This window comes from Stegodyphus dumicola, chromosome X2, assembly GCF_044657685.1.
Source record: "Stegodyphus dumicola isolate Sdum_Otavi_A_Nest chromosome X2, ASM4465768v1".
NCBI classification, from domain to species: Eukaryota; Metazoa; Arthropoda; class Arachnida; order Araneae; family Eresidae; genus Stegodyphus; species Stegodyphus dumicola.
This window is the reverse complement of record NC_140781.1, coordinates 73,192,575-73,218,819: the sequence shown is the minus strand read 5'-3', so window position 1 is coordinate 73,218,819 and position 26,245 is coordinate 73,192,575. Positions and strand designations below refer to the sequence as shown.

Here is a 26,245-nt window from a genome sequence, read left to right as displayed (position 1 = left end):
TAAAAACAATCGTACGACACATGTAATGAGCAATATTGTAGTAAGCAATAAAATTAACATAAATTTCAAGGTTCTAATTTAAATTCCTCACCTACTCACTTTCTTACAGAGATAACAATCAATACACATATTTTAGTGCTTTTAACGTGAATAATTTTTCTTCAGGTCTCTACTTTTAGTACAAAATAAGATCACCGACAATACACTAAATAACAATTCATATACGTGATTAAAATTGGATTTTCAGTCTTTAACAACTTGTTTTGGCAAGCTGTCTATGGCCAGATTTCCAACTGAAGTTTTACAGGTACTCTTCTAAATGGAGACCGACTAACGTACTTAGAAAAACTATTTCCCAGCTGTGTGAAGTTGGCAGAACTTAATTTCATGACATATTAACTCAAATATGAAGGAAAGTTGTAGTTGGCGGTCTTCTGAATCCGATGGAAGAACGCAGAAGTACCGAAAACTGGTTGACATGTTCTCCAGCTAACCACTGGCGCAGTTGACACAAGTTTCAGCATTTGTAACTCTTTGCCTTTCCGTTGATTTCTGGTTCTAAGGTACCGTTCCTATAGATTGAACACTATTTTTAACTATTAAATACTAGTATTAAAATACTTTATAGTATTTCTAATATTACAAACTACCTTAGCTTCTTTCATATGGTGAAACGTCTAGATAACATTGCCTTAGTTCAAAGAGTGCAATTTGAAGCGATTCATCGGATTTCAGACCACGGCGTTTCAAAAACATTACACATACAACAGTAATGAACGGTGCATGAAGTTAATGTTTTGACTACTCGAAGGTTTTGTCCACTTCAAGTTTTGAACTTAGCTTCCCCTGGTAACACGACTCACGCCTACGCCCTATCAGAGGCCCGTTCAGATCTGCGCTACTGAACGCCTTTAAATGCTTTGTTAGCGATTCTGCAGCTCAATCGAAGCTTGGAAGCTTTTAGTTTGAAAACACGAAGAATCCACGATGTCCTGAAATCAAGGCAGTCATGCGTAGAGCACCAAAGCTTCAGCTCATTCGCCCGCCAATTTTAAAACTGAAATGCAGATGCAAGACAGCCGATGCTTTTATACATCATACTTTTAAAACCCGAGTCATTTATAATGAATCTGAAGTTATCTGGAGCAATTTTCGAATAAATCGACAACGTTGTTTCAGAAAACCATGCAGAACTGCAATGTGCTTGTACTTGGAAAGTTTTATTTACTTGGTGGTGTTATTTCTTCTATCGTTAAGAACGCCCACAATCGTCACAGCAAATATTAACAAATTCAAGCATACCAACTTAAAAGCTAGCAATTTGTCTTCTGTTTTTAAGACAATAGAAAGGCGAAAACTTTGTTCGAATTTGCAATAAGTAATTTACCACTACAAGAAGTTTTCTCGGAAGCCTATTTCTAACATGTTCGGGGTCATGCTGTTAAAAGTACTTCAGAGCTACCTGCCGAAACCGCAATTGCGTCACACAGAAAAACTTAGTTCGTGTTGCTTTGTAATAAGGCAGATTCTAAAGATTAGAAGAGGACATAACAGTATTTAAGATTTTAGGAGATTTCATGCAGAACTACTTACTTATTGAAGTCTGAAATTACAGGATTTCAAATCGCAAACAAAGCAACAGAATAATCAACGTTCTCACCTGGCGAGAAAATCCGGCAATGAAGTAAATCACTAGAATGCAAAGAGCTTATGGAAGCTGACGTAAAACCTAAAACAGTACCGTTAGAATTCCGAAAAAGCAAGAATTTCAAATCAAGCGATAGCACAAGCCCATGCCTAGCAACTTACCTCGGAAAGCTGTCGATGAAAATTAATGCTAGGGAAGAGGTTAGGTCAAATTTCAAGAACTCGAAAACAGTACACGAAAACTAATTCGGGCAGATTTAGAAAATTAAGATGGTGCATATATTTGGTGAAGCTTTAAACGTAGATGACTAACCGAAATTGATACATACAATTTTGAGCGATCTGAAAAAATTCGCAAGTCGGGAAGGAATTACAGTAAACGGCCAGTCAAAATAAGAAAACTGAAAACATTTGAAAAGGTCCTAAATTCCAAGGTTCGAATAGCGAATTCCGAAGCAAAGATGTTTTGGAGGGCGAAATTAAACAAGTTAGGAAATTGAAAATAAACTTAGAGTCCCCTTTCCCCATTAACATTCAGGCTCCTCTAAAGCTATTTCGTAGTCTATGAAGAAAGTTAAGAATTTTTTTAATTAGCAATAGCAAAATAACGGCAACTGGTTTTGAATAAACTGCTGAAGTATTTGTACATTTATGGTTGAACTACCGATTTCTTGAAGCTTTAAGAATTTCAGGATTTAAAGTCTATGGCGGTGATTATTTTAACCATAGTCAGTTATGTGAAAAAGATTAAAGTTTTAGTCTTGATTAAAATATCCAAGTTTCACACTTTGATAGTTTGCGTGTAGTTTGAGAAGTAAAGAATTCAGAACTCACTTTTAAAAGTTTATTTATAAAAATTGATTTTTCGGCACTTATATACATTTCATTCAAATTCACATTAGACATTGCGTACACTTAAAGACAATATATACAATATATCAAAATTTCTTAAAATTGCTTTCAGCGTTGTAAAAAACTTACGAGTTCAATTCCTGAAAGCTTTAAGTAATAACAAGCTTGTTTTAAAAACAGCTAAAATTTAAAAACTAGTTCAACTATAAAAATTTAAATACTATGAATATAAATTATGTCACAAAAAAGGAATGAGCGAGACTCGTCGCATACGTTTACAAATAGTTACCAGAGTCGACTCGTCAGAACAAGAACAGCGCTGTGCGCTTTAGGTCCAACAACGTAAGAGGCAACAATAAAAAGTTACATAAAACAGGTAAAACTGTCGTACAAGATGTCCGTTTAGAAATTACAACTTAAGGCGTCCCAAGTAGTCATTTATGAAAGATCCAAGATATAAATAACCATCGTGCTCTTTGACTTCAGACAAATCGCTGATTTTTCCGTCCGGAGAGTGAAAGCTTCGCAAGATTTTTCCATTTTCATCAAACTCGATGACAAGGCCATGCCGACGAAGTAATGGGAGGACGTAATCACCCCGTTTAAACTGGAAAAGAATTTCAAAAGAGTGCAGGTGTATATGCAGTTTACCCTTATCAAGCTTCAATTTCATATTTACAGAGAGTGTTCACACATTTTTGTAACGATTGATCTAAACAAACCTTAGAATTTCATTCAGATATGTTCAGTCTGATAGCCCTTTTGTTGAACTATCCTATTACATCTTGATTTCCAAGATAAGTCCTTTTCTTAAAACGTTGATATTATTCCACTTTTTCACAATCTTCCAGAGTCCATTCAATGTTTTTGGATACCGCTTATAAAGAGGTTGTTTAAAGTCCAAATGCAGAGTAATCCATGGGTGACACAGAGGTTGAGTGGTATGCATTTAAAGGGAATAGCTTTAATACCAGTTTTATCTTTTTTCAAAAATAGAGCAGTAAATCTAGAAGTATGGCTTGGAGCTTTATTCTGATGGAACTTAACAGTGAAGATTGGATAAAGAGATGAAATTTCTTTAAAGATAAGTGTTAAAACATTTGATAGTAATCCGAATTATTTCACATTTGTTTTTACTTTCCTTATTTTAAGTTTTCCGTTATAAGAGAATCAAGTAATATCCACAACACCTTTAGAAAAACTTTTGTTGTTTTCTCCGAACCAACATTTTTTGTAGTAATTCAATCTGTTTCTATTGCAGTCAGACAGTATATCCAAGCCTCAATTGTAACTATATTTAAGTTTTTCACCTGCCAAATAATTTTCACACAGCAATCTGCACATAGTCTTACGCTGAAAAACATCGTTACGCGATGGATACAATTTTTTGTTTTGATTAGCTTTAAATCAGATTTTTAATTTTTGTTCAGTCCATACAGAGATCTTTAAGAATTTTGCAATAACTCTTTGGAGGTGGGGGAGCTGGATTTTCCTTTAAAACACGAGATGCGAGTTTAGATTTAATAAGAGCTGTAGGTACCTTCGCTCGATATGCATTTTTGCTCTTTTACCAGTCGCGTGTAATCGTTGACGTTTCTTTCATATTAATTACATTTCTTATACATGTAGAAATATTAAAACCACGATTTTCGCATCTTTTTTTAATAATTAAGTATTTCTCCTCGATCCACTGTTTATTTTTCAGCGACATTTTATAGAAAAGAATACTTTTAATGCTGCAGATAATAAACCTTCGAATTTGATGCAAGTCACGTTTGTATTTTATAATATTTATAATTGATGGGAAAATCAAAATTGTTACATAAATGTGTGAACACTAAGAAAACTAAAATTGAACTAAAAATAATTTTATAGCAAGATTACAAATTTCTCTACTACATATTTACTAAATACAAAATTAATCTTAGGAAATTTTTAGCTACAGCAAGACTAATACTTTATTCCGATTTCATGAAGTTAATTTGAGAGTATTTAAGATACTGCTTATACAAAGAAACTAAAATTTGAAATACGAATAACTAGTAGAACTAACCTTATAAGCAACTTCTTTTAGAACTGGATAGGATGCCATTTCAGCAAGGCTCACTAGTAGAGTTCCGAAAGCATGATGCAGTCGCGCCCATATGATCTTAACGGTAGGATAAGGATTCATATAATCCATAAATAAGGGGTTTGTAAAGTTCCTTGCTGATGTGAAACCGACCCAATAAGTACCCCGTGAACTAGTTCTTATGTTATCAGGCTCACCAGGTAATACATCAGCAAATATTTCCAACTGACCCTTCTTGCTGCCTTTTAAATTATACCTACAAGTAGGAAAAATGAATTTCAGCATGTATTCCATTAATGCAGTTAAAAACTCACTTAAAACATCGAAGTTAGACTAGAATTCTGAGGTGAATAGACTGTAGATTAAACTCAAATTGCAAATTTAATACTATATTGAAGGAGGAACTTTAAACATACCAATAGAGTGGTCTCAAACTGGCAGATCTCGAAAAATATTACATGATCAGCGAACACTTTTAACCTATTCATTTGTTGTAAATATGCTTTACAGTTTTGTACACTTAGAACTATGAATTGATATCATGCTCAAAACGATTAGTGAAGGAAAAACAAAACGATAGATTGAGTGCTATGTCAGGCAAACTTCCCAGGTATCAGTAAATATAATTTCTCTAGGCACAGTCAGCCATTCAGTATTCTGGCATCCCTAGTTTTTTCCCCTTCGTAGAGTTTGCCAATATATGCATCTTTCACTTAAATCAATCATCGATTGATTAACCACATGCATAGCTACCCAAGTTCACTTTGCAATACAGATGACAAATTAACAGGACCTGTTTATTCCTGCTTGCCATACCTACACATCAATACCCATCGCTTAGAATTTTGCATAACACTGAATGTTGCTTTCATGCGGAAATTCAGTTGAATTAAAGTTATACATCGGATTTTAAGAGATTGTCCTTTTCATTCGCAGATTCATTTATCTGAAATCTGTACTAGTATTTTGCGCAGTAAAATTGCAAGTTTTATTTGTAATAAGAAAATCAGTTTAAAAAATACTCTGTACACGTTAAAATAAGAAATTTATAAAGGCAAGCTTCGGAAGAAACGTTAGTTTCTGAAATTTGGTTACTAAAGCAAATAATCTTGAAATTGATAAATTTAATTACACATATGTACATTTCTGTACCAGTGAAAGTAAGATTAGCTTCTCAGTCCAACCCAATTTAATAGTTTTCGTAGGTTTATGTTTACAATCCTAACCCAATTTAATAGTTTTGGTAGGTTGTTTATTTTTAAAGTTTACTGCTTAAACTTTATCCAGAGATACAACTTAAAATCAGTTCGTAAGCCAACACAAATCAACGAAACCCCAAGTGATTTACGATGTCAGTTGAAATTATAAATTGTTCAAGAACAGTTGAACCTTCCAACGCAGATATGAAACTAGTAGGTTTTACAAGAGGCGTTAGATTTAATTTGAAGGAATTTCGGAATTTTAAGAATTATTGGGATACAATTCCTCTGAAAAGAACCTGGTGCACACATTCTGAAACAGGAATATATAAATGTAGAATAAAATGGGCGAATTTGCAAGTGAAAATGCAGCTAACGTTTAAAGGATACTTGAAAAATAAAGAAAAATTCAGAACAGTTAAAGCACTGAAAGGTTTACAGATGTTATTGAAACACTGAAAAAATTGTCCATGGAAAAGTTTAAAGCCAGAACTTATTGAAATGCTAAGAAAGTGAAATCGAGTATAAAGGAGGTTGGGTGGTTGAAGCCACCAGAAATCTACAAACGGAGCTAATTTAGAGAGCGATGCAAGTCAAGTATATGATCAACTTTTGTTAGTACTTGTCTAAAGGATAACCTCGATTTTTTTCCTATAGAAAGCTTTTTTACGCAGTTTAATATTAAACCTTCGATTGACCGATGAGCAAATGCAATTTGTGATCAAGAGTTTGCTTCGGAGAAAAATTGATAGAATAAGAACTGAAAAGATGCTAAGGGAGCAAGAAATAAATTTAGTTACACATATGTACTTTTCTGTACCAGTGAAAGATTAGGTTCTTATTCTAGCCCAATTTAATAGTTTTCGTAGGTTTTTATTTTTAAAGTTTACTGGTTAAATCAACAGAACTAATTAAAACCGACAGTCTGAGAAATTAAACATTGAACTGTCAACTGTAACCAACATATTTCTTGCGGGTAGCAGCCTTTATATTTCAGGTAGAAAATGATACAAACGCATTATGGTTGATGCACATCTTGGTAAGAATTTAGTATGCGCCTCGGTACGTGAAGAAAACAAGAACATTTAACCGAAAGTCAATTTTAACCATGGAGGGGAGAAAAGCAAGTTTGTAAAAGTATAGACAAAGCATAGAAAATACAAATGGACATTGAAATAGTTCTATTACAAATTTTTAATAAAAGTTATTTCAAGAGAATTTCAAACGGAAACTCGCAATTGCGTTACGCAACACCAGGCTATAAAGGAGCGATACCCATACATATGGGTTAAGTACGATGAAATGTACACCATCAGGTCAGTTCCTACAGTAGTGGCAAATTCGGTCGGTATCCTTTCAAGTGGAAGTTACCTGTGCAAGGAGAAACATTACCCAATGATTTTATTAATGATGAAAATGATTATCAATTATTAAATTACATATTTAAAATTAAATGGATACTCTTAAGAACGGTCCCGTTTATTATCGTACAAAATATTTCCGCCCCGTCAGCGGCTTTAAGACCTTGCAATCGGTCCGTATGCAGTTGGAGACGAATGTAGAGATATAATTGCCACTTCAGCCAGCAGCGTAGCAAGGCAGTGTTGCATAGTGCGGAAAAAGCTCGATAAAATTTGAAGTCATACCTCAATATCCTTCGATTAGAAATCTCGCAAATCAGAAGGGCCGTTTTATCATGTGTTAGCTGAACACCATTCGGGAAATGAGAGCTCCGAACTAAAACTTCGGTTTCTCCAGAGTTCATATTATATTTAATTACACTAAAAAGGAAAAAATCAATGCAGTTAAAATTCTTACTTAGTTAAATTTGTCTTTTTATAATAGCTAAAAAGTTTCTTACCGACCATCTCCTTCATATTCAGTCATCAAGTAGTAAATTGTAGACAGATCCCACCTGCGACTCGCATCAGAAAAATATATGTTGCCTTCATCGTCTATGTCTAAATCATCTGGAAAATTCAAATTCCGTCCCTCTACTAGCACATTGGAAGGTAATATGCGCGTCAGAGCACCTAAAATATCGAGCTTAACTTAAATGGGTATACCACTGGGATAAATAAAGTATCAGATTATTCAGAGCACAGAGCAAATTTGAGGTTGGTTGACTTTTAATGGCACAAAACCTTGAGCTATTAGCAAATTTGAGGTAATTTAAGTCAAACTTCTGTTGCCTTCAGTTTAAGGCGGAATTTTGAAACTTTAGATACCTATGAATAGTTTAAAAACTGACATTAAGATCGATTGAATTTCCAAAGTACAGATTCAAGATAAGCACACTTATGCCAACACGCTAAAGATTATTACAACACATTTAAGATAATTTATTCGCCGGATAAGTGAGAATATGCTGCGGAAGAAAGCAATAGCCAATAACCAATAAATACGTAGTCCGTTTTCAAATACGAAATAAGGTATTTGAATAATTCAGTTTCAATCTTAGATTGTAAAAAGCATCTGAAAGATTGCCACTCAGAGTATTCTATACATACTGTAAAACCTGTTCACATTAGCGGAAAGAACTCCTTGGAAATATCCTGAACTTGATAGAGGTTCGTCAAGTTGAAGGATATAGCTAAATGTTAAGCTACAAAATAGGTTCCAATCTAGCAAATAGCGGTTACTTGTTTTGATCAACGTAGCAAATAATTTACGAGTTATGAAATGCTTTTGATATAATCCAATTTTTACTCGCTGTAGCATAAATATTAGGTAATGACTTCAGATTTATTAAAATCCGAAAGAATTACACGTGGGCGGTTGTGGAAAAACGTTAAATGGAAGAACGAAGACTCGTTAAGCATACATATGAAATACAAAATGCATCAAGATGCGACGGCAGATTTAAGAATCACGTTTGGCATTCAGTTGTTAGTTAAAGGCAAATCGACTCAAGGGCTATCTGCCTGTGGAGTAGGATGCCTTCGTTTAGGACTTTGAGGGGAACTTGCTCGCATACAAGCTACCCACGGAGGAAACCATGAAAGCAGCCAGCCCGTTTTGCCCGAGATTTGATCTCAGAGCTACCAGTGTCAAACGACTCCGCTTAATCCAAATTCGCTTCAAAAGACGTTTGAATTTATGTTTGATGGCTTACCCGTTGTAAAATTCATGCTGAAAATACCGTAATAGGCATCAATTACATAGAGAAGGCCATCTTTTCCTTTTCTCAAACCCAAGGGGCGTCCGCATAGTCGTTCTTCGTACGGCATGTCTGGAAAAGCAAAACATTGCACTAAGGAAAACATGGATAACATGCATGAACACCGAATTTTAATATTGGTTCTACATTGAACAAACCTTAAAAATTACTATAATAAATGTTTAAGATACAGTAAGGCAAATTAACATTAGAAATAAACTAGCTCATAAAAAAGAGTGGATTTCATGTCCTGGTAAAGAGGATCTGGTAACAGTCTTAACGTTACAGTAAAACGTTAACTACTTTGAATGGAAGAAACCAAACGAACAAACTGAACTCGTTCCACTTTTAGCAGCATACAACTACGAAACCGACCGAAATTTGAATAAATATTGCCGAAACTTACGGCAAAATCTACCAGTTTGAGCGACAGTTGTTACTTTATCATCCTTCACTTTGACAATTCTTCCATCCTCCAGCCCAGTGTACAAATATCCTGAAATGAAAAATTTGCTTTAAAAGAATATTGGCTAGCGACATCATAGTGAATAAAAATTATGTTGGAGATACTCAACTTATAAATTTAACAGCGCAAGTTACTTTTATTTAAGCCATGATAGGATATTTAAGGAAATTTCAAGTACATTTAAGCTATTGTACATAACAGCCATTCAAGTATTTAAGATATAAATTTCATGCATTTAAAAAAATCAGAAAAAAGGACAAAAAGTTGTTAAAGGAATAGCCTTCGAAATGACAGGGTTCTTTATACTCTACAGTAGCAGAAAGTAAAATACGAACCGTACAAGAAATGATCAGGGGATCATTTTCGAGGCATAGGTGCCAAACTTAAGAACGAAGACGAGTTAAAAGTTTTGTGTAAGAGAAGAGGTATGAAGTGATTTTAAAAGAACTTGAAGATTTGTACAGCATGTTCAGCGATTGACCTAAAGTAAACTTACCGTCATGAAATATAATGGATTCCGGTCCGTTCAAGATGCCTTTGAACAAACGCTCAGCTTCATTCAACTTCCAGTTTTCTTCTAAAGGACCGCGGAAAGCAGGAAATGGTATACTATAAACAGAATTTAAAAATCAGAATGAATTCACAATAATTTATAATACGTATAGCCTGTAGCTTTCCAAAATCAGTTCTTCGTAAGGATTTCCATCTTAAAGAAAGCGTTAAATTATAGTTTCAAGTTCAGCATCTTGTGACTTAACGTTATTTCCTAACGTTGCGAATGTATAATCTGTTGAACAGTTTAAAATTTGATGCATTTTAAAGTAAACAATCAACTAGTACCGTTTTATTTCTTGACGTCGCTGCAAAATCAAGCTAAGCTGTTAATGGTATTACTAAATCTAGGTATACGTAATGAAACAAATGCAGCGAACAAACAAAATGAGTCTTTAAAAGGATCTGCAAAATTTAAACGGTCAAAGGAAAAAGCAATTATGAATCCTGTAGGCAATTCAGAAATTTTCAACTTAAAGAGCTTAATTTCTCCAATAACACAGCCTATGGTCTAATAAGTTATCTAAAATGTGCAAAGTGTGTAATTGCCTACGGGGAGGGATGCCTTCGTGGACGACTTTCTGTACTTTTTTGCCGGCGCAAACGATAAAGTCGCCAATAATAGTACAACTGATGCCAAACTGAATACTTCGCTGGTAACCTTTTACGGCTCATTTTCAAAACAAGTCGCAGCCATTTGTTAACAGATTGATTGTTTCTTTCAATACTGGCATACAATTACATAGAATATTTGCAATAATAATTAAATTTTATGCCCTACGACCATTCGCGGTAATTAATGATGATGCAATCACATCGCTCACCCGAAGGCGAAAATATAGAAAAGGCAAAATCAAGGGTTAAATTCATCCATTCTAATGATAATGCACTACGAAGTAAAGCACTGCAGTTTTACAAAATTTCTGAGTAAGCTATTCGTACGAATTGAAATAATTATTGCATTTAAACTTATATTCCAAATTGAGATTTAGCTTGAAATTAATGTAGATCATTACCGAGGGAATGAGATTTATGTACCGTAGTTTACGTGAGATGAGATCACTTGGGGTCACGTGATACGAACCAGCGAATCAGGATGTTGAACCATGATAGCATAGTAAATTCTTAAATTAACGTCTTTACAAATTTAATGTCTTTATTGGCTGTTTACAAAATTTTAAACCATATTAATATGTTTATGCCTTCAAAATAAAAAATTCGTAGAACTAACATTTGTTAAAAATTTTTATGTGTAAACTATGTTGTCGCCAACAAAGTCTGCTTGGCGAGATTTGGGCCGGCGAAACGGAAAAGTACCCGACTTTCTAAGGGAACTGGCTCGTATACACGTTACACATGATGAAAAAGAGGAAAACGCCCATGCAGCCAGCCCGTTCGTGGGATTCGAACCTCGGATCGAACTACCAGTGTTCAGCGACTTTACCCGCTCGGACACTGGTGGGCCTAAAATGTCCAAAGATAAAGTGACAAACTTGTTAAGAACTAGGAAGTCATTTCGTCGCGTATTTATAGATTAATACAAGAGGAACAACTCTGGAAAATTATAAAGGGTCATGTTGCAATTGACAATTTCAGATTTACAGCAATAAATTCAAACTTAAACAAGATCTCTTCATACTAAAGTATTCGGTGGTCGTAAAAAATGAAGATTCATTAAATAAATGCCATTAATAGCCAGACTACCAAGGTATACTTGAGCTAAACCATTAAAGCAACTAAAAAATTAAACGTAGAAAAGTTATTTTAGAAAAATGGTTATTCCGAGTTTCGGAACCGCGAAAACGCGATTTTACACGAAGTAATCAACATAATTACTTACACACAATAATACAACGGACTAAAATGATATCTGCAAAGATACTTGCAGAATAAGAACAATTAGGCAACAATTTTAAAGCGGCGTAAGAGAAGTAAACTTTTACATATGCCAAACAAATTCTGTTGAATCTGCTAGGGAAATTCTCATCTGGCAAGTACGGAAATAGCGTGCTTAATATTACGAAATGATCGATAAAGAACAAGTTGCCAAAAGGTAGACTGATTAAGTAATCAGGGGGAAGTAGATTTTATAATATCAAGCATCAGAATTTCTGCGATGAATCATGATTAAGTTTAAAACAAAGTAAAATCTTTGGAGAAAGCTTATGAATATAATGCGTTACTCTAAATGGGGCTGATTAAAATACTCGGAGATTTGCATTAAGTGGTTGCGCTGAAATTGGATGAGATTACGGATGCATAATTTAAAGAAATTTGAAAACAACGGAGATAAATTGTGTCCAAGGCTAAAATTATTCGAAACACGGATCTTATTAAGAGTTATAATCTTTTATTACTTCTAAATGCCTTAAAATCAGTCTACATCGGAAATCCTGCACGTGTAGTGGAAGAAAGTGTTATAGAAGCTGCACATTTGAATAAAATCGATTGCAATATGAAAAAGGTGATCAAAGGTCTATGTTTACAGCAGCTATGCTAGCAAGATTTAATGAAACACATTAACAATTTTTTAATTTAAGGCCCAATATTAGGTTAGTTTATCATATTTAGAATTTTATACTTGTAACAAAGAATATTATGTTTCACTTGTACTAGCCTTTATCATTTTAAATAAAGTTAACCCAAATATTGAGACAGTATATAAGGAGAAAAATTACTCATTTCATGGTTCAAGAAATGAAAAGAAAGCTCAAGCAAATATTTTACGCTACGTAATACTTCGGAAATTGGAAAGTATCAAGATTCCACTTAAGCAATTCTTAGCAATTCTGTGTGCCGAGTTATAACAAAAGGGGAATAACTCGGTTTATTGCATATATATACTATATAAATGGACATCTATGTGACGGAAGATACAACTAAAGAACCCCTTTAACATTAAAATCTAATGAAAGGTTACATATAAACTAGCTAAATTTTTAGTATTGCGCACTTTCATCAAGTTTAGATAGTAAAGGTATGAGAATATTATCTTCCGAAGTTAAGAAATTTTAATTTGTGGTCATGTAATACGCGGCAGGCGTAGGCCGTCAAATTAGTTTGGTATGGAAAATTAACGCAGGGAGACTCGTTTTTATTTAATGGGTTAGTATTTTTTACTAAAGCCTAGAGAAAAGTCATGATGCAAGTTGACAATTATGTTTTGGAAGATGTTGGTTTTAATACGGGAACCACAACACTGAAAAATAGATATTTGACATTCTAGGGCTTCGAAATACAAATTGGTTACTGAAATAGGTAGTAACTGATGTGGAGGTTTGCAAGTACGAGAAAGATCTCAAAACTAGTTTTAAACGGATAAGACTAAAAATTCAGATGCCTCCATACAATATTGATAATTTGGGTGAAAAGAGTTAGTTTCGTAATGAAATTTGGGAGGATTGTCATGGCGCTATGGCTAACAAAGCACTTAAATCCTGTACTTTTACATGCTGCAACATAAGACTTTACAATTTTCTGAGTGCAATATCCAAAATGGATAGTAAAGTAGTTAGTGCTAAGCCACTCCTAGCTTTACAGAATAAATCTATTGTTAAATTACCTTTTGCCGCTAAGTTCACTGGAACTTCGAACCGCCACGAAATGAGAGTGCGTTAAATGTGCATGATAAGGCTGCGGAATCGTTATCAAAAAGTGAAAGATTTCAGAAATTTTTATATGAATTTATCCAAGTAATTCTCTATTGGTAAACCACCAGCCAAGTTATATGCGTCAAGGATAAAATATTCCTTATAAAGGACTTCGTGTTAACACGTTGAGCGCGGCACCGGAATTTTCGTTTGGCCGACAGTATTAAAGTTACAAAATAAACATAGTCTCAATGAAATGTGATCAAATTTAGTTTTAATGAAATTTATTGAAACGTTCTAAACAAAAATACGGCTTATCTCGCTGCCGGCTGGAACGGACAGCAAATTCGGCGCCGCGCTCAACGTGTTAAAGTTTCTCACCGAGGTGGTAAGTTTAATTCTTAAGAGTCATTCAATATTAATTAGGAGTGCAGTACAGATGAATACATTAATGAAGGTAGGAGCTGGATGTGAATACTGCTAAATAAGAACATGGCAGATGTTTAAAACTTTCTCCCAATTTATTCAACGGTTAGCACACTAAACTACTCTGTTATCGGAACCCGGATGCAAAAATTCATGTATACATGGTTGAGTGTTTTTAGGTATGGATGCACATATGTATTTACGCATGTACATTTCTAAACCCTGTCTCGATAATAGAGTACCTTAATTGAATTAGATACACTTTAATTCTTAAAGAAAAATCTAATTTCGTGAATGGATGCATGTGTTTGGTGCCCATTTTCTACTATTGTAAATAATTTTACCTGTAAGCCTTAGGCCTGAAGTCCAGAAACGTCGGTGAATACCTTACGACAAGATAGATCGCCGCCGTTAGGAGTAGGATCTTCACAAAAGTCTTCATTCTGAAATAAAAGTCACCATAAATAACTCAATTTTAAGAGGGCAGTTATGATTAGCCATTACATTCCCTCCGAGTTTATAATAAGAGTTCAGAAGGATTTCCGAACACTTTTGAAGTACTGAATTGGTGGATTATAAAAAATTGTAAAGGCTACCGAGACTAGTTGCTTGTTCAGAAATGTGGGTCGTTTTCTGCTAAATTACGGCTACTTTACGTAGAGGAAAACTTAAAGCTTCATCCTTTGACCAGCAGACAGAAGCACATCCGCATATCAAAGCATCTTGCTGCTTGTGGTCATTGCGCGTTTAATTCAAGTACATTTCTGTAACGGTGCCATGTTTGGTTTATTTGATTAGGGAAAGACTCGTTAGAGCTGTTTGCCGAATGGCACAGATACGTCAGTGGAAGTATGAGGGATATTGGCTCGTATAAATGTTACACACGGGAAAATAATGAAAATGAACCATGCAGCCAGGCTGTTCGACGGTATTCGAACCCCGGATCGAATTACCAATGTTCAGCGAATTTACCACTTGGCCGCTGTGGGCTTCAAAGTAACAATGTAAGGAGAAATTTCTGAAGCTGTTTCACGTGCAGTCAAGGTCGATTTATATTCATCTTAATACAAAATTTAATCTTGCGTCAAGCAACTTATTTTAACTTCAGCTGCACGGAAAATGTCTAGGGATCTGAGCACCCAAGACGACAGCATACCAACGCATAATTTGTTCTGTGAAAGTGTTCGGCAACTCCTAAAATTAATCCAACTCCAACTGTTCATTAAAAACTTGAAGTTACCACTTTGAACTCTTAAAGTGAAAACAACGCCCAGTAACCATCCAAACAGGATACATTTAAAATCATAGCTGAATATAATGCTGAGAAGTAAAGTGACAAGTATTGTAGAATCCGCGCACTTTTCATTAATACCCATTGACCATAACGAAAGAGTTTAAATAACTCGGAAGAAAATTATTCGATATTGCGCCTGCCTGCAGCATTTAGGCCCAACAACTCCACCCAATTCTAAAATCGGTTGTCAAGCATTAAAAACGCTTCTAATATTTCGCCTTAAAAAATATAGTGGCTCTCAAATTTATAATAACATGCTACCGAGTTTTAAAAAATCAAGTTCATTATATGAAGTTGGAAAGACAGTAGGAATCAAGTTAGATTAGTAAAAGATTCAATTTTTCCGGGCCTCGATAGCTAGCTGACGAAAGTGTTTAGAGGAAAGGAACAAAATACTCGTAGTTAAGTTTACAGCTTGGAGTTCTTAAAATTTTGAAAAACAGTGAATATTAATGGGCATTATCCTGTAGGATTCACATCCCGCGAAACTTCAGGTAAAAAACAAATTGAAGGAGACTTAGAGATTTCGAGACACAGAATTTTAAGACTCATTACTAGCTTCCTATATTTTACAATAAACGGGCTGTTTTTTTAACAAAACTGCTAGCAAATTTAAACTAACGCAATTTAAGAACTTAGGTTTCCAAGCGCAAAGGAGCTATTGATGTTGAACGTTATATTAGAGGTCATTCCCGCAAGATTATTGAGTAAAGATTTTTCTTTCCATCAACGACGGGGCATAGAGTAGTCCACAAAGGGCAATTAACGTATCGCCAGATGTTCCCCCGCCAACGGAATTAACTTTGCTATGTAGTATGAGTGTGACCACGAACACTTAACATTTACCGATACAAAAATATAAAATATGTTAAAGGCAATGTACATTGTTATTTATGGTTAAATTAGAGTACATGGATCCGGATACCCCGCATGAGCACGGCTCATTTTTACATAGTCGAAAACGATGCAGATAAGTCATGAAGGGTCCATGCCCTGGTTAGGAGCTGTGTTATAAAAGTGTTGAACCAAGTACTAATGGAGGGAACATTTTTCGTGAAATTCCTCTTAATTAAAATCCACGAGGAGTTATGAATATTCGGGACAAAATATACGAGAGCTAACTGCTTAGGTGAAGGAACGCCTTCGTGAAAGCCTTTCAAAGGAAACTGGCTCGTATTCAGGTTGGAAATGTAGGAAACAATTCTTTGACTATTCCAGTTTAAAGTTCAAATCGATTGCTATAGATTATTTAAATAGCAAAGCGCTCGAGGGATGTTTACACTTGAATGCTGCAGATATAGGTTAAGTACATAAGCATTATGCATTATGCATTATGCATAGACATTTCAGTTAATTCAAAAGTGCATATATCATTTACTACTTCCAAAAGAGTTTACACACACAAACTTGCGTATACGGTCACTTAATCGCATTTCGCAGCTACTAGATACACAAACAATTATAGTTGTCAAATTCTTACAGAATACACATCAATAAAGCTAAGGTTAATTTCTCAGTTAATTTTTAACTACGTAGTTTTTTATCTGAATTTACACGGGCCGGTTTTGTATTCGTGACTTACGCTGAAATTTTTATTTCAAAATTCACGCTATGCAGCTCAACTTTTTTATTAAATATGGAAATTCGTCCAACATTACGCACTTAATGAAATATTAGGTAGAATATAGCTTACCCGGAAAAAGTTACAAAATCAGAGCATTTCTCGTTATCTTCGTACCTTGGGCTTTAAGTGAGCTTCAAAGAAAGGAAACGCCGATTAAACACTTTCCGGAATGGAAAAAATTAATCTGATAAGATCCTAGTTATTGAAATAACGATAACCGTGCTTTACAGAACGAATGAGTACCTCCATTGTAGATAATTCTAAATAAGAAAAGCCAGAGTTTATGCCCTTTGTATTTCTTAATTGAAACGTAGGAGGCTACTGTTGCAATAGTTCAGAATTAAAAGAATGAACTGCAAGTAACGATTTTGGTTGATCGTTATTTAGCATTAATTTCCCCCCTTTTAACGCAATCTTCTCAATTAAGAGTTCGTTAGTTTAAAATGTTTCCGAGCGAAAAGACTAATTTTTAGTTCACACTGCTAGTGATAAGATGTTCAAGTTAATAGCCTAGAATCACATCGATACGTATTGTTGCAAGGATTTACTGCTTAGAAGACTGCTTAAGCTGGCTCAGTACCGTCTCGGTTATCAGTAGGCGGTAGTCATAAATAAAAAGGGGCCGTCACTGAAAAACATGTTAGTATCGCAGATATAGGGGCTGGTTAACTCGCTTAGTGAAGCCTGTGGCAAAACATGTTGTGCAAGCTTTCTTCCCATTTTTTTTCGAGGGAGGGAGATGAGTTTGGGATGAATAACAAACAAGTTACTTGCGTGAAATAGCCTTTGAATTGAAAGAAAATAAGTTTCTTTTTGCAAGTTTTGAGGGTTTCATCCTGCACCAAGATTTTTTCAGAGACATGAAAACGGAAGAACCTAAACAATTCTAGATTTAATATGGATATGATTAAAATAATCTGTTTATACAATGATCATTATATATGTATATATAATTTTTTAATTATTTTTTCCAAGATGTAGAAGTAATGGATTTTTCAGATCCTTACGATTTTAAAAGTAAGTTTATAATTAATTCTCATTCGTCATTACAAATTGTAATTAATGTCCGAAATTTTAAGTATAAGGATATTATACAGAGTTTCGCGGCTATTCCAAGAGACATAAGTGTTTTATGTTTAAAAAAAGGGACAAGTTACATACGAAATTTTTACTTGTTTCTGGTTTTATGTATTTAAAACGTTCAGAAATTAACATTTAAGACAAACAAAGTTTAACACAGTTTAAGATTTGGAGATCTTTGGAAGTAAAAGCATGCGGCATATACTTAGTTTGCCTTAAGCAAAAATTATGTAACAGACGGAGACTTCAGTTTTTAGAAGATACAGCACAAGAGATCTGGGAGGCATAATCGAAGCATTATTGAAAGTGTAAGATGAAGCGAGGAATATTTAAGCGCGGCTCTGATAAAGAAGCTGTAAAATTTTATCGAAACTCATATAGCAGAGATACTGCTCTAACTGAAAAGCACATATTTCATGAAATACCATAGTAACGAAAGCACGAAAATGAAGCAAACGGTTAAATAATGAACTCGGGCACTCAAAACGGTGCATGCACAAATGAAGCTGAACATAAACTGATTAAAAAGAAAGAAATGTAAAGCTACCATTCTAACAAAATAACTTCAATACAGAATAAAAAGCATATATAGCAAAACACTTACCTAAAAGCTAAAACAAATAAAAAATATCTACTAAAACCTTTAAAAACAAATATTCCAAACGACCAACAGCGAACTCTCACAGAGCCGCTGTTTTATGTACAGCCAAGCGCCACGGTAGTGCCATGTGAGTTATTTTCCGCTATTTCCGCGCAGCTTCACTGGGCATGACGTCATCTCCACCCTCATCTACATGATCCTGCGCTTGCAGTTAAAATGAAATTTATTTAATTTGTTAACGTAAACTATTCCCGTTTGCGACAGAGGGTGGCGAAGCAGTGCGCTCTTTTAATTTCAGAAGTAAAAGCAAATTTTGTAAAAACTTATTTCGCGCAGAATAATTCTGTCGTACTGCTTTGTTCTGATTTACAAGATGAAGCTCTAAAGTCTTCAGTCAGGGTTGCCGAAAATAAGTTATTTACTTTTTTTCTGTGCACAAAAATTTGCTTTCGTTTACAGGGGGGGGATCTCGCCATTTTTTACACAAGCATATTTTGAAATGTTTGAAAAATGCTTGCTTTGTTATTTGCCTGTTGCTATGAGCTGATGAAAATATCTTTGATTATATTCCGCTGGTAGTCGCTGGATAGCGTAGCCAGATTGTTAATCTTTCAATTTAAACTTCGACTTGCTTTAATCTGAGTCATCGTTGTCTATCCAACCTAAAGGAAGCGAAAATTAATTTTACTAATCGTTTTGTTTCTGTAACCTCAAGCTGAAATTAAAATTAAATTTTTGAATTGTTTTGCTTTACTTAGTGTTCTGGTATTGAGATAAAGACTAGAAGATAAATCGCCAGAGAGCCTAACAAGGTTTGACTAGTGTTTAGATCAAGACAAACTGAGTTCAAACTTGTAAATCTAATCTCAAGAACAGTGTTTCTCAGCCGAAGTTTCTTGGACCCTTGCCGGTTCGCAGGACATTGATAGGAGTTCCGCAAAATACAGCGATGATTAACTCGTATATTGATATATTTTTGAGTCACTTCTGTGTTGTATTTCATATTCTTGTTTTCCAATTTACTTTGATTATCTAAATTTTATAATTACCGTAATTGCTAAATTTTGTTTATTCCGCATGGGTACTTTCGGGGTTTAAGTGGTTAGAACTTCTAGCTAACTTTTGAAATACTTTGTGGTTTGAACCCAGGAAGAGGCCACGACTCATTTTCCATGTTTTTTGGTCCGAATTGTATAATGGTCTATATACAAATTCACATATTAATTACTTAATTCAACTTCTTTATCTTATGCTTTTTAACACTGTCAATATACCGTTAAGTCAGAGTGACTGCCTTTTCTATACTTCCATACTAGATCTAGTGTTTTTAACGTATGACTACATTTCTCCATAATGATATGATGGGAAAGCCAAAATTAAGACACTATTTGATATGTGAGCGAACGTGGGCACTATTTGATGTGCGCGCGGTCATTTTGAATGAATAAATTGAATAAATAAAAATAAAACAAAATAAAATATATATGTGTGTGTAAACTCTTTTGTTTGTTTTATTTGTTCTGTAACATCCTCAGATTTCCATTAGTAATAATATGCATTAAACACCAGCGGCTTTTTAAACTAAAAGAGGGAGGCCTACATCAGTTTTTTACAAACTTAGTGAATTATTTTCAGAAGTTAAAGATAGAAATAAATGTGTATAACATTAATAAAGTTGGGTAATCTTCTTTGATATCACGAAGTGGAACCGAACTTTAGCCAGACTGACAGCGACTTAGAATAACAACTGAGCCTTGAGCAGGGTGTAAAAGACTATTTAAAACTAAAGAACAGATGGCACAGAGGGTGCTTACAACTCAGGCAGAACATAGGCGAGATAATTTAAAATAACAGTGAGTTCAAATGTAAAATTTAAATTTTATTAACAGAAGGCTACAGGAGTTGGCTCAAAACCTAACCGGCGTAGATGTTAAAATGTCGGCAATTATAATGAAAGGCCAAAAATTACAAATCTTAGCTCAACTGGCAACCTTGTAAGATGGCCTAGAGAGGAACATGCTCTGTCTTACAATTTAAAAACCTCATTTTAAATATCCACGAGCTAATTTGCATTCTGGAGTAGAAATGGAAGAAAGAAGTGACAGTAAGGTTCTAAATCATAAAAATAACTGGTTAATCAGCATAAAGAAATTTTACGCGCTGATGAATAAAAGTAAGTATTAACACAAATTTACACGTATATATTATTTAAGACAGCAAGTGATCTTCTTTTGAGTTTGTTTCAGACAAAAACTTAAAATATCAATAACAAGCATCGTTTAAAGAATATTTTCCCAAGTCTGTATTGATTCTAGATTAAACTCTCTTCGAAGTCTCTGCTGTTGTATAGTAAAAACAGATCAATATGTTTCTTCTGCTAGTCTAGGACTTTAATTATGTCACGTCAAAATTCAATCCCATGACTCAACGATGCGTTGTGAAAGAACTACGAGTCCTTTAGATTCAGACTTACAGAATACTTTGGAGTATGAATTGGTGCAGTTTACTCGGTATGCGCTAGAATCTAGTATAAAATGTCAGACATGTTTTCATAAAAGATGGAAATGACATATTGTTACGTGCTTATAATTTTCGGCAATAATATTATTCCTGAATAAATTTTGTATAAAATAAACTTAAAAATTTCATTTAAAACTTTTTAATTTTAAACTAATTTTCCTTTAAATAATGTAAAGAAAATAATATTCATTTACGATATTAATTTAAAAATTTACGCTTTCATTACAATTATTACTTACTACAGAATTCATACTGTCCAAGTGAGAAGTCTGTAAGACATATAATGAAATACTTTTGCTTATGTATAAGCATTTACAATGAATTTAAGCTTATGTGAACATAAATCTGAAAAGCTTGCATTATTCGACAAACAACGGTATGTTTGCAGTCTTATGAATCTTCGTCTGAAAAATAAATACTGTAAGCATCCCTGGTAGTTCATAGACAAAGTTCTGCATATAAATATAGTGAAAAAAAATCGCATAAGATATATTCCATAATATTAATAAATAATGTTTTAGTAATTTATTGCAAATTTCAACTTTTTTCGTTTTTTGTAGTTTGGGAAAATGTTTAAAATATTTCCAGGAAAACATTTTAATACAACGAAAATGTTAATTGACATAATATATCAATAAATACGAGGCAGATACTTCGAAATAGACGCTTGTATAGCTAAATACTTCTACAGTCACTTCTTGGACACAGAGGTCCCACCGCAATCCGAATGGTTAAAGACTGCTGAATACTTGGATTAGACGCTTGGATTAGACGCTTGTATAGACCTCTACAGTCATTTCTTGGGCACAGAGGTCCCATAGCAAGCCGGAATGGTTAAAAACTGCTGACTACTGGGATTTATACCCGGGGTCAATCCCAGATGAAAGGGCTGATTGCATGGTTAGTGTTCATGGTTTTCCCATGTGTAGTTTTCCTCTCCACGAATTTAGGTAGCTCTCTTGCGCTTTGCCGTATTCAGACAACTCAACTCAATTTTAGAAAGACCTTTCACAGCTCAGAATTTTTGCGTACTACAGCTACTGTTTGCAGAATTTTTAGACAGTTTCATTGTATTTACAGATACAGTTTACCTAAAATTTTTGTGTTTTAAATGTTCTATTTTATAACCCTGATTCTTCACCATCTTTCTACACCGTAACTGCCAAGATAATAAAGCCTTTTGTAGTATTGGAAGATATATTTTATCCCATTTCTCTTGGATAGCTTTCCAAAGTCCAAACAGGGTTGTAGGTCAAAATTTGGTCAATTCGCTGTTTAAAAGTCCAAAAGCCCAAAAGTCCATGGGTGACATATTAGTAGGAATCCGAGTGAAGTGTATGACTTTGATATATGTTTCGTGCTTCAATTTTTCCAGGAAACTAACAGTGGGGTTTTACGTGCTTGCTTTCGCTTGATGCAATTTTACTGATCGATGGCACTGGGGGTAAACAGAAGGTATTTCATATTTGAAAATTGGGGCTAAAATAGTTTCTGATAGCATGTGGAGTTGATCTAATTGTATGTGGAGTTTATCTAAATTTTTCTCCGCTCTCTTTATTTTTACTTTGTCGTTGTATGAAAAACCATCAACAATCATAAATCCTTTTGAAAAACTTTCTTTAGATTATTTGAACTTTTCTTTAGATTATTTTTTCCTTCTCTTCGATGATAATAAGTGGATTTCCTTTTATCGCAGTCATTTAAATATACTTAAGATGCATCTATTGTGACAACATTTTACCATTTTTGTCCGGATAAATATTTCTCATAACGAATTCTGCAGCGCGTTCTATGTTAGGCTACATGTCGTAGAAAAAGACAATGCACGTTATGTTTCTTCGCCTTTTTTAGATTAAAATCAGCATTAAACTTATCAGGGTCAATGTTCCTTCTAACCTTCTTCGGGAACATGCAAGGACCTGACTCGGAACAGAGAGCTTACTAAAGCTATGTTCAAAACTGTGGGAAGTAAACAGGATACACAAGAAGGGTATACAAAACCCTTTATTTTTCTCTATTTACAATGACTTCCGTACTTCGGAATACACCGACCCGCTACTTGGGGTCAAAACGTAAAAGTATAAAAATAAAACTAAACTCCAATTTAACTTTAGAATAATAAACGTGGAAGATTGGCCTTATATTAACAGGAAGCGTATGTAGTACAGAGAACTGTGAACACTACAATACGTTTAAACTTTATCAAGAGGATTAAAACCTCTGGCCTGGAAGGCAACAAGCAACTGCGTAACTTCTAAGGTAAGCGGCCTGCTTCGACTCACTGCTTCCTCTCTCTCGCTTGGCAAAAAGCCACAACTTAAATACTTGGCGTTCGCCAGACAAACTTTGCATAAAAACCTTAACGCTTATAATTCTGGCCGGAAGTAGAAAATACGAAGTAATAGTAAAGATTTAAAATAAAATAAACGTTAGTAAAACTTAAGATCCTTACATACTTCCCGCCAGAGTTAATTAGTTTGAAACTGAGGTCTAAAACGACCTTGTTGAAAAATTTAGCTCTAGAATCTAACGCGAGGCCAATCTTTTACAAATATTTTTCGCTAGAAACTAGAAATTTAAAAGAAAGAAATTTGTTTTTACAATAGCAGCTCCCAGGATACAAAATTTTTTTTCATCTGTACTGCATCTAAACAGGAGCTTTTATTCAATTCTGGTTCCTTCCAGATCTCTGGAAGGAAAACTAGTTTAATGAAATGTTACACAATGAAATGGCAAGTAACATATATAATTATATTTAACTTAACATTCTTATTTCATTCATGACTATTTTAATTATCTCTCCCCGTGCTCTCTGACATGTGTTGTAAAAGAACACCAAACACGAATGTGTTTCTGTCTACGTGTTCCACACTTCCTCCTACAATCAAAACACTAACGTGTTAAAACTCAACATGCCAAGACCTCGTAACACACCCTAATTTCAACTCTAAACCCTGAGGTACTATTCTAAAAGTGTCCAACTCTGAAGTGTAGCGTCAGAGAGCCTAACTACATCATTCAACCTTTAACACATATTCACCATGATTTAATCTGTTTACAGTCACACGAATAAAAAAATTTTAACATTACTTTCACTTTTACCATATCAAGGTATTTCTTAACATTTAAAATAACAGTTCACATTGTATATAAGAACATATTAACAAGCCGTTAATTTTACACATTTGAAAACATACATTAGTAGTACATTGTTAACTTCTATTCTTTTCCAAGCAAGTGCCAATTCTTTCTACAATGAAATACTACATTTCAAAAAGTCTTTCAGACTAAAACTTCTTTCTTGCTAGAATGTTTTAAATCAAATTTATACAATAACTTTTTACAATATTTAAGTCTTAACACAACGCTATTATACATCAACTTTAGTTTTACGCGCGAGTAATTGAAAAACATAATACCAAAATCGGTAACAACTCATTTCTCGCCCTTTTGGCGATAAAGGTAGACCTCGCATGAGGTAAAACTTCTTGAAATCTGCCACTTGCAGTAAGAATGAAAGATTAACTTAAGTTTGGAAAGTAACATAAAATTTTACTTATCTTTGTGATATTCGGCCATTCTTTTCTGGGCCCAGTCCTTAAAGGTATTGCAGATAGTTGTGTGATTTATCCTCCTTCTTGTACGGGCTCGCCCGTACAAGAAGGAGTGCCTTCCTCTGGAAGCCTCAGTGCCTTCCTCTGTGCCTTCCTTCTCAGTGCCTTCCTCTGGAAGCTTCCTTTTTTCACCAGTTCGGTCACCCTTGAATACTTTCTTTTTCTCCTGTGCTTGTGGTCTTGGCCGTTTGATGGCAGCTGGTCTTGGCGGAACCGGGAAACTTCTTTCGTGTGCCTGCTTGGACCTCGTTGCTGGCCGTTCAAATTTTCCTTGTAACTTTTCTTCCCCCGCTGATGGTCCTTCCGCAGTTCGGCTACATTTGCTGCGGAGAGTCCTGTCGGATGAGTAGATCTTCCGTTTTAGAGCCGGGTTATAGTTGCCGTCATTTCTCCTGGCTCTCTTCACATACGTCTTCCTTCTCCCTTCTTCATTCTGGGGGTGTTCGTGAACTCTCTTTTCTGGGCGGTGGAACGGCTTCTTTTTCTTGCTACCTTCAATTTTTCCGCAGGGAAATTTTCTTTTCACTTGCTCCTGCCTCTTAATGGCTTGCGCTTGTACTTGTCGTTTTTTCACCTCTGGAGCTTGTGCCTGCGGTGTCTGCCGTGCCGGATCCTGCAAAAGATCTGAAAAATTTACATTTTATTACGATCGAAGTAGGGTTTGATTTGATCAATGTTTGCGGAGCAGGTTTCACCATTTCTGGCTTTTAAAACTACTACAGCGTGAGTTATTTTTTCTATAACATATGGTCCTTCAAATCGTGGAAAAAATTTGGCAGTCTTATCTTCTGGTGCTGAAGAAAGTGAATGCTTAATTTTTAAAACTTCATCCCCTTCTTTATAAGTTACTCCCCGTCGTTTCAAATCATAATAGAGCTTCTGTTTTCTTTGTGCTACTTCCGTATTCTTCTTTGCTTCCTTAATTAGTTTTTCTATATCACCCATTTTAAATTCTGGGGCTCTTTGTTGCACATAAAATAAAATAATTTATCTAACGGCGTTATAATCTTTCTGCCTAAAAATAACTCAGCAGGAGTTTTGCCCGTTGTATCATGTTTTGCGGTCCTAAGGGCGAAAGCAAATTCATTGACATAGTTATCCCAGCTTTTTTGATAATTTTTAACATAACTACGGATAATTTTCACTATATTTCTATTGACCCGTTCCGCTATATTTGATTGCGGCCGATACGGGACCATTTTTAAATGACGTATGCCCAGTTTTTGGCACATGTCTTCAAATATATCACTTACAAATTGAGGACCATTATCCGATATAACTTTTAGGGGCGCCCCGTATTTTAAAATATATTTATTTAAAATAGAATCAGTAACTAATTTCGCGGAGGCTCGTTTTAAGGGAACAATTTCGGTCCATTTACTAAAATGATCAACCATAACAAGGAGATAGCGACTTTTATTTAACTGACTTTTTGGGAAAGGGCCTAATAAATCGATGCCAATTATTTCATTTGGAAATTCGGATTTAATACTATTTAGAAACCCGGCCGGGCGGAAATTAATATAATTAACTGCTTGACATGTTGGGC

General features: G+C 34.7%; 1 protein-coding gene across 5 annotated transcripts in view; it reads right to left on the bottom strand.

Annotated features, from left to right (window-relative positions):
- Window positions 1-2,477: 2,477 nt before the first annotated feature.
- LOC118195843 (adipocyte plasma membrane-associated protein-like) overlaps window positions 2,478-26,245 on the bottom strand; it is a 91,532-nt gene continuing 67,764 nt past the window's right edge. The window contains exons 1-9 of one of the 5 annotated variants that reach the window (XM_035367176.2): window positions 18,566-18,721; window positions 14,308-14,406; window positions 9,892-10,004; window positions 9,336-9,425; window positions 8,885-9,001; window positions 7,631-7,802; window positions 7,416-7,550; window positions 4,553-4,826; window positions 2,478-3,106 (exon numbers count right to left, since the gene is read on the bottom strand). In XM_035367176.2, the coding sequence (XP_035223067.1) occupies window positions 2,909-3,106; window positions 4,553-4,826; window positions 7,416-7,550; window positions 7,631-7,802; window positions 8,885-9,001; window positions 9,336-9,425; window positions 9,892-10,004; window positions 14,308-14,405 (1,197 nt within the window). In that variant the 5' untranslated portion in view covers window position 14,406; window positions 18,566-18,721 and the 3' untranslated portion in view covers window positions 2,478-2,908. Of the gene's footprint in view, window positions 3,107-4,552; window positions 4,827-7,415; window positions 7,551-7,630; window positions 7,803-8,884; window positions 9,002-9,335; window positions 9,426-9,891; window positions 10,005-14,307; window positions 14,407-16,950; window positions 17,069-18,565; window positions 18,722-26,245 lie in introns of those variants that run through there. The other 4 variants (XM_035367177.2, XM_085810054.1, XM_085810056.1 and 1 more) reach the window with 4 other exon arrangements.